Raw genomic sequence first — 16,003 nt, 5'->3', positions numbered from 1 at the left:
AAGTTTTATACCTAGAGAAAAAGGGGCAGACTAGATTTAAGACCAATTGACCCGCTAATGGTATGTTCTCATCAAAAGCGAGCTGAAAAAATTGAATTGCCCTTTCAAATGATACCTCGTTGAATTAAAAAGGTATTTTAAAATCATTACCGGCTGGTTGATTCTGGAAAACCTGCGTGAATCATTATTACAATCACAATTGTTGTGATTGGCTGAATTTATTGTTATTGTTGCAACAATGTATTGTTGCCAATAGTGAGCTAGTGTCAACCAATAAGATGTGATTGCAATCGTCAAAATGTAGCTGTCATTTGGTTGTAATTGAGCCCCTGGTTTCTTTAGGAAAACCCCACAATTTAGTTAATAATGATCTAAAGATTTAAACCAACTAAGATTATGGTAGACCTAATGGAAGTTATGGCATTCACTTGACCAGCTGTTATTCTACTTATAAAGGTTACTAATTGGATGAAGTATCTTAAGATAACCTTCTTTGTAGCTTAGCTTACCTTATAGAGCAATGCAGAGCTCAGACAAGCCATCAAGGGTTTATTAAGTAGGTATGAAGAATCAATTTTACTATGTAATTTTGTGATATAGAATAAAAAAGGACCTAACATTTTATACTTACTCAAACACAGAGCTGTCATTCTGGTCTCCCCATATCAAAATTTCGGCTATGCAACGCAAGGACTCCACCAAGATCCCACGGTTGCTCTCAGAGACTGTTGTATTTTTGCATAGGATATTATGGAGATATTTTAACCTCTCCAGAGAATGTGGGTTCTTGGGGCGGCCCCAGCCGCCTCCGAACCAACTACGACTCCGAAACATCACGCCACTTCAGGTTTTCCACGCTTTTGGTCAACACTAAACATTTTTAGGTTTGTATAACATCACTGATTAAACTTGATACATTCGAACGACCACAGAGCTGTTTTCTCGGGCTGCAATTATTATCTATTTATTGACGGCACGCATTAATCTTTTAAGTATTTTTTCTTGTTATTATAATTTAGTCATATCCACTTCCACTACCTACTTTACTTGCTTTGTTACATGACACTGAAGTTTTATTTGACAGTTGACACGTGTCAAGTGTCAAATAAAACGAAAGGTGTCAGCAGTCCAGTGTTTCCATTTTTAGAAATTTCGCTCTATTTTAGGACGAAAAGACTAATATTAGATATTGCTTAGGGCGTCTTTTATGTTGACAGTGTTTTAGTTTTTGGTTTAATGTCATATTTTTTAGATTTATCGAAGAGGAGAGGCTCTAACGTGCTAAAAAGGGACAGAATGAAAAACCGGCCAAGTGCGAGTCAGACTCGCGCACTGAGGGTTCCGTACTCGGGTATTTTTTCCAACATTTCGCACGATAAATCAAAAACTACTATATATAAAATAATTAAAAATCTGTTTTAGGATGTACAGGTAAAGCCTTTTCATATGAAACCCCACTTGGTATAGTTATCTTATTTTGAAAATTGAAACACATTTTAATTTTTTTTTTTTTAATGTGACCACATATTTGTTTTCAGATTTATTCCTGTACTTGTGCTTTAAGACCTACCTACCAAACATGATTCTAGGTCAACGGGAAGTACCCTATAGGTTTCTTGACAGACAGACGGACAGACGGTCGGACGGACGGACGGACAAAGTAACCGAAATAGCTTAGCGGCGCGTGGTAGCGAAACTATAATGGCAATAGGCAGGGCACATAGTTAAAAAAAACTAATAGACGTTGGGGTCCCAATAAGATGCTGGAATGGCAACCTTGGACCAGAAAGCGCAGCGTAGAAATATCCCCCACTAGGTGGACGGACGACATAATATTCAAGTGAATCGCATTGAGCCGCTAGTTCCAGAAAGGGCAAAACCATGGCGTGTGGAAGTCCCTATAAGAGACCTATGTCCAGCAGTGGACATCTATCGGTTGTTGATGATAATGATAATTTTTTTTTTTTTTTTGGTTAATTTAGGGTGAATCCCTACGGAAAATTGGGTAAAACTGAAATCGTAAGTGTAAACACTGGTATGAACGTCAAATTCAATGACAGTCATATGCCAATGATTCCCAAATCAAGTTTGCAGCATTGCCAGAAGAAGAAATTCATACTTTTTGGGTAATTTTTGTAGCTTCGCATCTTCGAATTTCCTTAGTTATTTCGTATTTTTTTCAAAGAGACGTCTTAAACTTGCCAATAAAATATTGAACCTTATCCATACTAATCCATTAATACGAAATTATGTCTGTCTGCTAACTTTTCACGGCCTATCCGTTTAATTGATTTTGACGAAATTTGGTATAGTGGTAGATACCTCCCGAGAAAGGATGTAGGCTAAGTAGATACAAGTTATCCGGTAGAGGCGCTCTTAATTAATTACAAGATTACCTTCCAATTAATTTAAGAGCACTTCTATCAATTAAGAAATGACTTAAGGCTTGAATGAATGTAATGGTAGGTAGGTACCTAACTACTAAACCTAGGTACTAAAATTAATAGTTAATAGAAATCCGAAAATATAAAATAAAACAAAGTCATACATATTCGTAATAAAAATATTTAATTCGAAATTCCATAATACATACTTGTATGTAAATAATTTTTACTAAATTGTTATATTCTAGTAAGTACATAGATAATATTGAGCAATGCTTGTGACCATAATGGATTTTTAACTAAGTATTTCTTAGAAATAATAATATTACCCAAATATCTAAAATGATCTAAGCACCGACAGAAGACTAAATTAAGAGATTTGCATATCCCAAAAAAAACTAGAATGTAGGCAATTATAATAATAAAAGATCGACCTTGTATTCGGGGGTCCGCAGTTCGATCCCCGACACGCACTTCTGACTTTTTGGTGTTAGGTCCTATGTGCGTTTTATACAATTAAATATCACTTGCTTTAGCGATGAAGGAAAACATAGGGAGGTGGTAACCTACATGCCTGAGATTCTCCACAATTTAAAGGTGAACAATTGAGTCAGCCAACTTGCACTTGGAAGTCTACCTCATTTAATAGGTAATAGTGCACCACGCTGGCCAAATGTGAATTGGCGCAATGGTCAAAGCCTTCTCATTCAGAGAGCTACAGACCCGTTCTCAGTAGTGAGCTGGTGCGCGGCGATGGATAATAATATAATTGAAGCTTGGAATTTAAATACCATCAAATTATACAGATGGAAAAGTATACTAGTTATCTTGGTAATATCTTAAAAAATACATATCTAAACAATACAATGCCGTCTTGTTATGACTATCAAAATATAATTTAAAATTAAAAACATGGATTTAAAATGTAACTAATTAAATCACATAAGATTTTACTTAATCGAAAAAATCTCATACTTATACTTAAATACCTAACTATGGACGGATCATATTGTTGGGTGTTGTACCAATAATGTTTCTTACTTGCTAATAAAATAAATTAAAATACCTAGCCTATATATTAAATATTTAAAATAAATATTTCCTACCGAATTTATTAACCAATGCTGACATGACTAAGATGTAATAGGCATAATTTTATAGCACTCCGTGATTTAAATCTGCGCTTATGTAACGCTTCTCTGTGACATAGATGTAGATAGTCCATTATTAGATCGGGCGCTTCGATGAATGCATCTTGCTCGGTATACAAGTGTAAATTAAAAATTTATAACACTCCCGACAAGTGAAGGTTACAGTAACTAGAAAAGAGCTGATGACTTTCAAACGGCTGAACCGATTTTCTTGGATAATAATAGCTAAGAACACTCTCGGTCAAGCCGGTTTGAAAGGTGGCTACCTTTCAAACAAAAAAAAAAACAAAATTAAAATCGGTTCATTAGTTTAGGATCTACGATACCACAGACAGATACACAGATACACACGTCCAACTTGTAACACCCCACTTTTTGAATCGGGGGTTAAAAAATGGACTTCACGAGCTATGACGAGCTATTGTTGCAAACTAGAAGCTCATTTTATACAAAATCTATAACTTAGGTACATAAATATTTATTATCTTGAGTATTATATAATACACTACCTAGTAAGGCATATAATGACAATGAGGCTATTCAGCCACTTTTATCTTGCCTTTATCTTTAACGATTTGTCTTGTCAACCAGGCGGTGCACATTTTTCTACGTGAATAATTTTATTTTTGCAACTGGTAGCCTGGTAGCGCAGTCATGGAGACTATTAATCGATCAACCAATAGATAACATAATCTACTGGCAGATCTATAGATAATCCCTAGGTATGAATAATTTATTTGAAGAGTAATAATGTACCCACTGCAGATATGCACACTAATTCAAGTTAAACTGCAGTGAATACCTACTTACAAAGATTTATTGCTATTTGTCTAAGTACTTAATGTTCTATAATAATAATATTATTGTATGCACTACACTTACCTAATTAATGTATCATCACAAAAATAGCTAAATATATTTAGTTATTTACTGATAAATTGATATGTCTTATATATCTCGACCAAATTCTTAAGTTACATGTAAATAACAATGAAATGACAGTCTTTCGTACGCTTTTTACCCGACTGCGGCAAAGCCAAAAGGAAGGGTTATGATTTTAGTAGTCTATGTATGTATGTATGTGGGTATGTATGTTTGTATCCAAATTCTGTGTGTTCCACCGTAGCGCCTAAACTACTAGGCCGATTTTGATGAATGAGGTGTCAATCGATTCGTCGTAAAGGTCTGGGTGATATAGGCTACACTTTATACGAAAAAATTGACCTAACGGATATTACATGAAAAAAAGTGGGAATCTCCAAAAATTTTTTTTTGCTATTGTATCGAGTGGGGTGTCAAATGAAAGAGGAAAAAATTTTGAGTTCATAAATATACTACGAAATTAAAATATACCAAGCGATAGAAAAACCATTTTACTATAATATTTCAGCGTTTATTAAGACGATCGCAGTCGGGTTATAGTTTTCAACTTTTATACCAACGTAATGCACCTGTTGGCTGTTAGAGGGTAGTACAAAATAATGAACCTTTATTTTTAAAATTATTATAAAACAACTTTTCCTGCATATCACTAAGGGCAAAAATGTGGCTGGGCTAGACAAATATAAACTATAAATTAACGACGACTCGATACGAGCCATTATTATTTCCTAAATATACCACTATCTATAATATATTACGTTTAAGGGTAAAAATTCTGAAGGGCGTCCGAATATATAGAATTGTATGTGTCCCGAAGCACGTAAACGCTGTCTCCTGGTTTTCCATTGAAAACGTACGGACCTTTTAAGTTAGTGACTTTAGAATTGGTTGGAGTTGGCTTCGGTTTGGGTTTCGAGTAAGACGGCGCATTGTAACTTGGTCGAGAAGGTGGCATCATAGGCTGTGCAGGTCCATAGCCGTAGGGATCCATCGCCATTTGTGGAGGTTGTGGATAGCTAGGCGCTCCACTCCATTGATATACGCCTGTTGGTTTACCGTTGGAAACAAAGTCAATGGGTAGATTGATGAACGGATCTTGAGGAGGTCCTTGAGGAAGCATGGGTGGCATCGGAGGTCCAATTGTTGGTGGCTGTGATACATATCCTAATCCGGGTACAAACATGTATGGCGTGGGTGGCAATCTGATGTAGAAGATAGGCGAATTGTCGTACTGTAGAGAGTTCAGATTATCGTTTGGATAAGAATCTCCTCCATTCTTTTTCTTGGTCTGCTGGCGGCGTTTAGAAGGAATAGTCCGGGAAATGTCGTCTTCTTCAAACCGGTCATCGTTAACGGAGAAAGTGACGTCGTCGTCATCATCTTCAGAATAATCCAGGCCAGACGATAAGAAGGAAGGAAAATATCCTCCAAATAGGTTAAGAGCTTTGTTTCTTCTGTGTGTGGGTTTTGGTGCAGTTGTGGTGGTTTCTTTGAACTTGTCTTCAAGTTTGCTTTGTCGTCCTGTTTCTGTTTCTTCAGGTATCGCTGCGGCGCGGGATCTTCTAGAAGGGGCGCTTTGGGCTTGGTACATAATGTTGAGCAGAATCAGGACGGGGAGTAGAGTTGAAGTTTTCATCTTGGTTTATCTGAAAAGAAAGAGAAAAAATGGGTTTATAAATTGAATAGAAATTATCGTTGCTTAAGTATAGTGGAATGTTTTCTGTGTAGAAGTTCACAACCAGTTGATTTTTTTACCATGTCAAGTGGTTAGACTAAGCTGATGAACCTTCCTCTGTTCATTGGGCTTGGGTCACCAAGCTAAGCTATGGTCGACCGACGAAATAGCTCATAATATAATAATAATTTGATAATAGTAAGGAACGCCTATGCAATCTATTTTGCATTTAATTATAATAAAAATAAACTTTTAATTCTAAGAACATTACATTTCAAATATATAAAGCAATAGATAAATCAAATGAAAAATAATGATACTAGCGTCATTTGTCAGTTAGTCATAATGTTTCACACGTAATACGAAGTGTAATGTTTTCTATTTTTCAACGCCTTGCTAGACTGAGATAAATTATTATAAGTCCGTCGTTGGTAGTGCTAATCGGTTGCAGTTGGCAAATGGGCGAAACAAACAAACAAGAACTATTTGTAGTCATTATTTATTCTTGCTGTAGCCACTAACAGAAGTCCATTTTAAGGATAATTTATTTTACTAAGGGGCATGAAACGGGCCTGCCCGAGACATTCAAATTTAAATTCAAGTATCATCCTCACAGGTTTATATAAAAATCTTTACTTGAAAGGGTCCAGTTTAAGAAATTAGCTGCTATATCGACTAATTTGTGAGTAGCTCATGTCAAACTCTTTATTTTGAGTACGTATGAGATGTATCTGTGTATCTGTGTATATGTGTATCTGTCTGTAGCATCGTATCTCCTAACTATAGAACCGATTTTAATTTAGTTTGTTTTTATTTGAAAGGTGGCTTGATATAAAGTATTCTTAGCTATAATCCAAGAAAATCGGTTCAGCCGTTTGAAAGTTATCAGCTCTTTTCTAGTTACTGTAACCTTCACATGTGGGGGGTGTTATACATTTTTAATTCACACTTGTTTAGTTAATCTTTTACAAGTGTTTTTGAATCGTCGAAATAATTTACCCCTGGTTCGGAATGCCGTTCCTACCGAGAAGAACCAGCAAGAAACAGCAAGAGTTAACCTAGGTATCTACCTACACAAAAACTGAAGTTCTACGCAAACCAAGTCGCGTGCAGTGGCTGTACCTATTGAATAGATAAAATAGTAGGCGGATACATTTTAGTATTCAAGTATTCACTAAATAACGTATGCACAAAGATACTATATTATTAAAAAAATATATGTTTACATTAGCATACAAATTCCCTACTTATTAAATTTTAGTGGACCGTAAACAGTAGAGAAACTACAATGCGTTGACAAGAAAATTGACTACTCAAATTATAATAAACATACAAACAAAAACATTGAGCAAAAAATTAACACCAGTAAAAGCGGTTAAAATATGTACCAAACCAACCTATGCATAAATATGTTTTTACTGGAAATATTTCACATTAAGTTTAGTGTTTTATTTTCATTGCTGACTAGATGATGCCCGCGACTTCAGACGCGTGGATTTAGGCTTTTTAAATCCCGTGGGAATCATTTCCCGGGATAAAACGTAGTCTATGTTATTTTCCAGATCTTCAGTTCTACCTAGGTAAACTAGGTATTAAAGCAATCACCTCGATCTATCGATCTGTTCCGGCGAGATCAGTGGATAAACAAACACAAAGCTCGCCCTACTTCATACAAACATAGAAACGAAAATATTTTTTTACTTTGTAGTGGTTTAGGAAGTCGGTTTTTTTGGAAGTTGCTTACCTTATTACTTATTAGGTTTACCTGTTCCTTTAATACTTTTTCTAGTAATTTCAGTTTTACTATTAGACGTACACCGCAAACATATTGTGGTTTTCATTCCATGTCTACGAATAAGTACTCATCCAGCTTATTATATTTTGCATACATTTTCCCATATTAGTTTTAGTTTTATTTTCTAAGCCAGGTAAACGAGTAGACTGTACACTTCCAGAATTATCATAATTAACTTGGGATCCGTACTCTATAGCCGACGTATAGTCATGTAGACCTACCTATATAAAGCCATTAGGGTTCCGTACCTCAAAAGGAACAACGGAACCCTTGTAGGATCACTCTGTTGTCTGTCTGTCTGTCTGTCTTTCCGCCTGTCGTGTCTGTCAAGAAAACCTATAGGGTACTTCCCGTTGACCTATAATCATGAAATTTGGTAGGTAGGTAAGTCTTATATCACAAGTAAACGAATAAATCCGAAAACCGTGAATTGATGATGGTTAAATCATTAAAAAAAAATTGTTTTTTTCAAAGTAAGATATCTATATCAAGTGGGGTATCATATGAATGGGCATTGGCAAGGGCATTACCCGTGCATTTTAAAACAGATTTATTTTTATGCATAGTAGCTTTTGATATATCGTGAAAAATATCAAAAAAAATACCCGAGTACGGAACCCTCGGTGCGCGAGTTCGACTCGCACTTGGTCGGTTTTTATTTTTGGTGTTTTTACAGAAAAAAATTGAGATATCACCAGAACCCCATGCTCTAAGCCTAGCACTGGACGATGATCGCGATTTCGTCCACGTGGAATTAGGTTTCATATACCCTTTGATTTTTCGGCATAAAAAGTAGAGTAAAGACCGTCCCTATAAAAATAGTAATTAAATTTTCTTTTTTTTATTGCCAACCATTCAAATAACTTCTCAACGGAGATTACGGCGCGAATACATTCATAATAACACGTTAACACTAAACAGCGAGAGCATTAAGAGGGGTCTCTCCGTCACTCGCTGCATACAAACGTAGCTTCAATTTCATTTGAATATTAAGCAACCAAAGTCCATGAAATTTTGCAGACATGTTCTAGAAACTATCTATATATCTATGTCTATATATACCTATATATCTATGTCTGTGGTTTTCCAGATTTCTGTTAAAATATTCGGTTTCAAAGTTACGCGATCTTATAAAATTATATACAAATCTTTGAGCCCTAAAATTACAATTTTAAAACTACATATTTTTAGAAAAATCTAAAACACCATAGACACAGATATTAGTTTCTAGAATATGTCTGCAAAATTTCGTGGACTTTGGTTGCTTAATATTCAAATGAAATTGGAACTACGACTGTATGGAGAAAATGACGGAGAGATCCCTGTTAATATTCAAATGAAATTGGATCTACGATTGTATGAAGCGAGTGACGGAGGAGCCCTGTTAAATAGAATTTATAACAAGTATCCGAGCCACCTGTAATTATATTAATCTCAAAGCCCCAATAAAAGTGTATTTTTACATCTGATTACTGTCATCGTCACTTTTTGCTGCGTACACTAATTCGACAGTGTGATGAAATTACACGGGCATAATTTAAAGAACCTTTTACATTAGGTAACCATATCCTACTAATATTATAAACGCGAAAGTTTGTATGTATGTATGGATGTTTGTTACTCCTTCACGCAAAAACTGCTGGATGGATTTGGCTGTTTGGAATGGAGATAGATTATACCCTGGATTAGGACATAGGCTACTTTTTATTCCGGAACATCAAAGAGTTCCCACAAGGTTGTTAAAAACCTACATCCACGCGAACGGAGTCGCGGGCATCAGCTAGTATATAGGTAAAAGGAAAAGCTGACTGACTGAGTGATCCATCAACGCACAGCTCAAACTACTGTTTATCCTATTTTAATTCCGCGTAGACTATACAAATTTCAATCCCCTATTTTAAGCACTAAGAGTTAAGAGGATCATTGTCAACGATCCCCCGTCGATTTCCTACGTATGATATTATTGTTCTCATCTCTATCTGCCCTGGTTCGTGTATTCTCGGTTCCTAGATCGGTGCATTTGTGATAACCAATTCTAATTGCTGTGATTGGCTGAATTTACCATGTTCTTGCTGCGACAGTGAGTTTGAGCCACTAGCGGAACAATGTTAGCCGGTCAGAAATGATTGCAATTAGTCAACCTGTATGACGTCCGTGTTCTGTTTTTGATTACAAAAAAGAAAAAATTGTTGTTGCAATCATCAATTTTAGCAAATAGTGAAAGAGAGTCGACCAATCAGAGGTCACAACTACCGTCACACTTTCTGTGAAACTATGGCAGTAGGCTTACCGAGTAATGAAAACAATTTTTCATTCTGTAATGTCATGTGGCAAGTAGGGTTGCCACCTGCCTCTTTTTGATTTACAGGCTACCACCATCAAAAATACGGGGTTTAGATTTGAAGAAATTTAAAAATTTGAAGTATTTGAAGAAATAGGCGGTGGTTCTCTCTGAAATGCATGGAAAGCCTATTTAGATATTTCAGTTTATTTGTAAGTTTTGTATTTTTTCTCTGTATGTTGCCGTGTCTTGATTGGTGAACTGTGTTTGCAATGTGATTTTAAATAAAAGATTTATTTATTTAAATAGCTTTTAAAAACTCTAGTTTTGTAAAGCAAAATGTTATACATTTCATGCATACAATCTTTGCATTTTAACTTAAATTTACATTTAACTTGTAATTCCACCTTCACAGTATCAATACTATGGCCGTAGCCAGGAATCGATTTCGGGAGAGGTTTTATCAGGGCCGGAACTGAATCCTGTCATGAGGAAAATAACATTCGCTCAACTTTATGGGCTAATTACCTGGTTAGTGGAATTTCGCCTTTCAATTTGACAGTGAGATAAAATACAACAATAAAAAAGCGCGAGCGCAGTGAGCGTAAGTGTTTTTGGTTCAATTACAGAAAGAATTAAAGTGAAAGGGAAACGAGTTTAGCCATAGCAAGATTTTATTTTTAAAGCTCCCTATCCATACTAATATTACAAATACGACAGTATATCTATTTGCCTATCTATTTGTTACCCTTTCACGGCCCATCTTCTTTACCAAAATTTTGGTACTTACTATTCAGAGGTAACTTGCATCCCAGACATAAACTTTTTAGCCCGGAAAATCCCCCACGGAATTTTTAAAACTCTAAATTCATGCAAACGAAATTGCGGGGCTTACACCAAGTAATACAAATTCAAAGCGCGAGTGAAGTGAGCGCGAAATGTTTGATATATTTCCAAAAAAAAATTGGTAAGCAAATGCAAGAAATAGTGTAAGTATTATTTTAGGCTTAGGTTTTTGACGGCTTCCCAGGCGCAGTCGCCATTTCTAAATTTCTGGTCTGGTGGGAGGCTTCGGTCATGGCTAGTTATATGGTTAGTATGGCCCTAACGGCCAAGAAATTAGACTGCATCATCACTTACCACTAGAAAAGATTAAAGTCACGGGCTAACTTGTATAAAAAAAGGCTAACATCCTCAAACCAAGCCCCGCCGCCTTGGCTACGACCATGATCAATATCGAGTGGGTTTCGGCTACGCATTGCCGCAAAAGGAAAATATTCTTTCTACTGGACATAACGTCAGTGTTCGGTTTCGCCAGCCAAGTGCGAGTCAGACTCACGCACCGAGGGTTCCGATTCGGGTATTTTTTTCGACATTTTACACGAGAAATCAAAAACTGTTATGCATTAAAAAAAATATGCATAAAAATAAATAAAAATCTGTTTTAGAATGAACAGGTAAAGCCCTTTCATATGATAACCCACTTGATATATGTAGTTATCTTACTTTGAAAATTGAAAATACTAATATTTGTTCATGAACACATGACAGACGGATAGAAGGACAGATGGACAGACGGACAGACGGAAAGACAGACAGACTGATAGACAACGAAGTGATCCTATAAGAGTTCTTTTTGCTTTTGAGTTACGGAACCCTAAAAATATTTAGTTTTATTTGCCCCGTATTTTATTTTCATAATTACCGGTTTCTCTATCCTGACATACGGGGTAACCAGTAAAATACGGGGCCTCTGGCAACCCTATTCGGAAAACACTGTCACATTCAAGTTAATGTCAAATATTTTGTTTTCAATTACAGAAAGCTGCATCAATCATTATTACAATATTTTTTTTGTTGTGATTGGCTGAATTTTTGAGTTTCAGCCAATAAACAGACTGTTTGCCAATTAAACGTCATAACAATATAAATGCCAGAAAGTTTAACCAAATAAAACAAACTTAATGAGAACCTAGTGAGAATGCAAACGGCACACAATTTATAATACATATTATGTTAGTCGTATATAATAGATATTATAGTAGTCGTTCACTTTGGTAATAGTCAGATTGTCATCAGTAAAATTGATATTGGTCGATGTATCGTAAATTATTGTTTCGGTGACAAATATTTTTATTATCTATTTATCTTTGAACAGAATGGAATAGAATGAAATGGAATGGAATACAATGATAAATTTTTATTCCTGTAAACTTTTAGGTAAACTTCAAAGTGTTTTTGGATGGTCAGAAAAATTTACCACTGGTTCGGAATGCCGTTCCTACGTTTTCTAGGGTTTCGTACCTCAAAATGAAAAACGGAACTCTTATAGGATCACTTTGTTGTCTATCTCTCTGTCTGTCGTGTGTGTCAAGAAAACCTCTAGGGTACTTCCCGTTGACTCAAAACCATGAAATTTGGCAGGTAACCTAACTGCGTAATTTTGGGTAGTTTTTTTAATCGATAAAGAAAGTTTGCGACATTGTTCAATAAAAAATTTGGATTCCAACTCCTCAATCCTGATGTTGCAGGGGACCTGACTACTAAAGCTAATGGGATTTAAAAAGTGTCGATTATTAATTGATATTGAAGGTATCTATACCAAGTAAACACTTTGTCGTTGACCTCAACCCTGATGCTGTAAGAAATTGCATTCCTAAATCCTGGTGATCCCTCGGGATTTGAAAAGGATAATCCGTTTAAATATTCTTACGTGATACAGAAACAAGTTGCATCCCGGGGACGGGCTATTACGGAGAGGCAACTTTTGTTCTGGGAAATGAAAGGATCGGGATTTTTAAAAACCTAAATCCACGCGAGCGAAGCTGCGGGCATTAGCTAGTTGTAAATATATTTAGAAGCTACTATAAGATAATAGATAAGGTACTTATTTCCTTATATTTTTATTGTATGGCAGCGCGCGGTTTTAAATTATAAATTGCACGTCCTGTCCTTTTCTGTAATACATTTTTTTCTCAATATCTACCGCTTTATCTCATAGCAAGAGTCCGTAAGACATAATACAGTGAAAATAGGCAAAATATACAATTTTTGCAGTTTCCACGTCAGTACCTGTCGAATTTTTCTAACAGTGTAAGCAGCAGAGCTGAGTTTACCATCAAGTGTTGATATGTGGGTGTTCCATAGAAGCTTTGCATCTAACATTATACCGAGAAACACGGGGTTCTCCTTTATTTTCAACATATGATTATTTATCAATGATTTTATGTCATTTAAGGTCCTGGTATTGGGCAGTGTGAATTCAACACACTTAGATTTCTTTGCATTTGGAAGTAAATTGTTAGCAATAAATCAGAGAGTGACCTGTGATATGGCATTACATATAGTATACATTGTCAAAAATTATAATATTAAAGCTGTGCGTATTGCGTGAGGAATAGGTTGCAAGAGAGTTGCAACTTGCAGTGTTTGATGCATACGCTATTGCCAGCAAACATGAGACATATTTTTATCTACAGGCAACGTCTGAGTAGGTAACGCATACGTCTAACGCAAGTTGAAATGTATTTAGTTAGACCTATCGACAAGTTTGGAGTCGGGTGCAGTCTAAATGTGGCCCGTGTGTTTAGACTGTCCGTTTCTGTCAGTTTCACGTGTCGTCCCCCGCACTTCACCACCCCGCTTGCACAAATCGAGACAGCACGAAATTTTCAAGATTTCTGGGTGTAATTTCTGGTTTTCGTAGTTCCCACATAATTATAACAATATAAAATATATAACGATAATTTTTTTACTACATAATATTCATTAAATTTTCTAGGTCTGTGGTTTTTCCAAATTTCATTAAATTGCTTCGTTGTCTAGAAAAACGAGCACAAAGTTGGGCCTTTTTTTAAAGAAAAATACAAATCTTTGAGCCCCTGTAATTTTAAAACTACATATTTTTAGAAAAATCTAAAACACCACAGACACAGATATTAGTTTCTAGACTATGTCTGCAAAATTTCATGGACTTTGGTTGCTTAATATTCAAATGAAATGGGAACTACGATTGTATGGAGTAAGTGACGGAGAGAGCTCTGTTAAAATAGGAGATTGAAATTCGTGTAGTCTACGCGGACGAAATCACAGGCATAAGCTAGTTCATAAATAGGTACGGTCTACGCCTAATAAAAAAATAAACAACATGTTAGGTTTAAGTATTAGATTTTAAAAGGAACGATCGACGATCGAATTGTTAATAACGACAACTAAGTGATCCTATAAGGGTTCCGTTTTTCTCTAACCTAACCGTAACAAGTGTAAATTAAAAATTTATAACACCCCCGACAAGTGAAGGTTATACAGTAACTAAAAAAGACCGAAAAGACCTGATAACTTTCAAACGGCTGAACTGATTTTCTTGGACTATTCCGCGCCTACTATCTAAAGTATCTGAGTTTTCCAAAACATTATTTTCAAATAAATAATTATGTATTTAGACAACGTCCATCTTGACAGCTTGACATTTGTCAATTGACATTATATTAAGAACCTAACGGTTATCTAACCTTCTTTTCTACAAGAAAACTAGAAAAGAGCTGATAACTCTTAAACGGCTGAACCAATTTTTTTGGATTTATAGCTAAGAACAATCTCGATCAAGCCACCTTTCAAACAAAAAAAAGTAAATTAAAATCGGTTCATTCGTTTAGGCGCTACGATGCCACAGACAGATACACAGATACACAGATACACACGTCAAACTTATAACACCCCTCTTTTTGGGTCGGGGGTTAAAAATAGTTTTGACTCAACGGGTGGTCGAAGTACACAAGACACCGAGGGAGTGAGGGTGAAATTGCTTAGGTGGCGTGCGGTGCGGCTGTAGAAAAAGGAGCGTGGATTAAGATCTCCGTTATAAATGCGATAGAACACGTAGGTATAGAGAGTGTAGGAGGCTTAACAATCAGGATCAATGACTTTAGTATTAGATACAAAAAAGTTATGATTAAGTATGTGATCAATAATACCTAATCATAGTGCTGTTTAAATCGATTACCATTTAAAAAATGGTACCGTTTTTATTATCATTATTATTATCTACGCACTACGGATAACGGGGAATCTACATCCTAAACTTTTTTAGTTTTCAGGAATTTTCACAACTGCATTTCCTAAAATTATGGCTAAGTACGAACCTATTTATAACTATAATACTGAAATAAATGAAAAGATTATTAAAAATAGGTACCTACTACCTATTTAGTATACCTGACGTGAGAAATTAATTTTAAAGTAGTTTTATAAGAATAGTATAGAATATGATGTCCGCGACTTCGTTCGCAATTTAGGTTTTCAAAATCTTTGATTTTTCTGGATAAAAAGATGGGTTATGGGGAAGGGTTACCTTGGCATTCCTCGCACATGAAAAAAAGTACTATACAAGTCTCGGCCGAAATAGCAATAAACGACTTCTTTTAGTTTAATAAAAAGACTCATCTGGCGCTTCGTCCTTAACTAATGTTATCTAGTTGGCAGGCAATTGCTTTATTTCCGGCCTGAACTGTAATATTTTTCCATGACTGTAATGTGCTATTTCTGGCCAGGCTTTAATCCGTATGTGTGTACTTATTTGCTTCTCAGGTTTCATCTCAACTCGTGTAGAATTGAGATAGAGATATGCGAAAGCGAGCCACTCTCCCACGCTGAGCAGCTGCGCTGATTATCATGTAATTGAATACGGATATTAATAGTCTATTCTCAGTGTTAATGGTAATATGGATTGGTGTAAGCCACTTTTTATCGTGTTCTCTTAAACGGTTCTCATAGATTTAGACTTAAGTTTTTATGCGTCCCTATAAAATTAATCTTATCGCTACGTTTTAAATGCTA

General features: G+C 35.7%; 2 protein-coding genes across 7 annotated transcripts in view; both read right to left on the bottom strand.

Moving 5' to 3' along the window:
* The window catches only part of LOC123872107 (protein CLEC16A homolog), a 34,054-nt gene extending 19,951 nt beyond the window's left edge, over positions 1 to 14,103 (bottom strand). For all 5 annotated transcript variants that reach the window (XM_045916241.1, XM_045916243.1, XM_045916244.1 and 2 more), the window contains exons 1-2: positions 14,093 to 14,103; positions 632 to 1,034 (exon numbers count right to left, since the gene is read on the bottom strand). In XM_045916241.1, coding sequence (XP_045772197.1) covers positions 632 to 834 — 203 coding nt within the window. In that variant the 5' untranslated portion in view covers positions 835 to 1,034; positions 14,093 to 14,103. The remainder of the gene's footprint in view (positions 1 to 631; positions 1,035 to 14,092) is intronic.
* Positions 4,913 to 16,003, bottom strand: part of LOC123872130 (WW domain-binding protein 11) — a 136,440-nt gene continuing 125,349 nt past the window's right edge. For both annotated transcript variants that reach the window (XM_045916284.1, XM_045916283.1), the window contains one exon: positions 4,913 to 6,063. In XM_045916284.1, the coding sequence (XP_045772240.1) occupies positions 5,178 to 6,053 (876 nt within the window). In that variant the 5' untranslated portion in view covers positions 6,054 to 6,063 and the 3' untranslated portion in view covers positions 4,913 to 5,177. The remainder of the gene's footprint in view (positions 6,064 to 16,003) is intronic.

The sequence above is a fragment of the Maniola jurtina genome, chromosome 14, assembly GCF_905333055.1.
Source record: "Maniola jurtina chromosome 14, ilManJurt1.1, whole genome shotgun sequence".
NCBI lineage: Eukaryota > Metazoa > Arthropoda > Insecta > Lepidoptera > Nymphalidae > Maniola > Maniola jurtina.
This window is presented reverse-complemented; position numbering and strand designations above follow the sequence as displayed.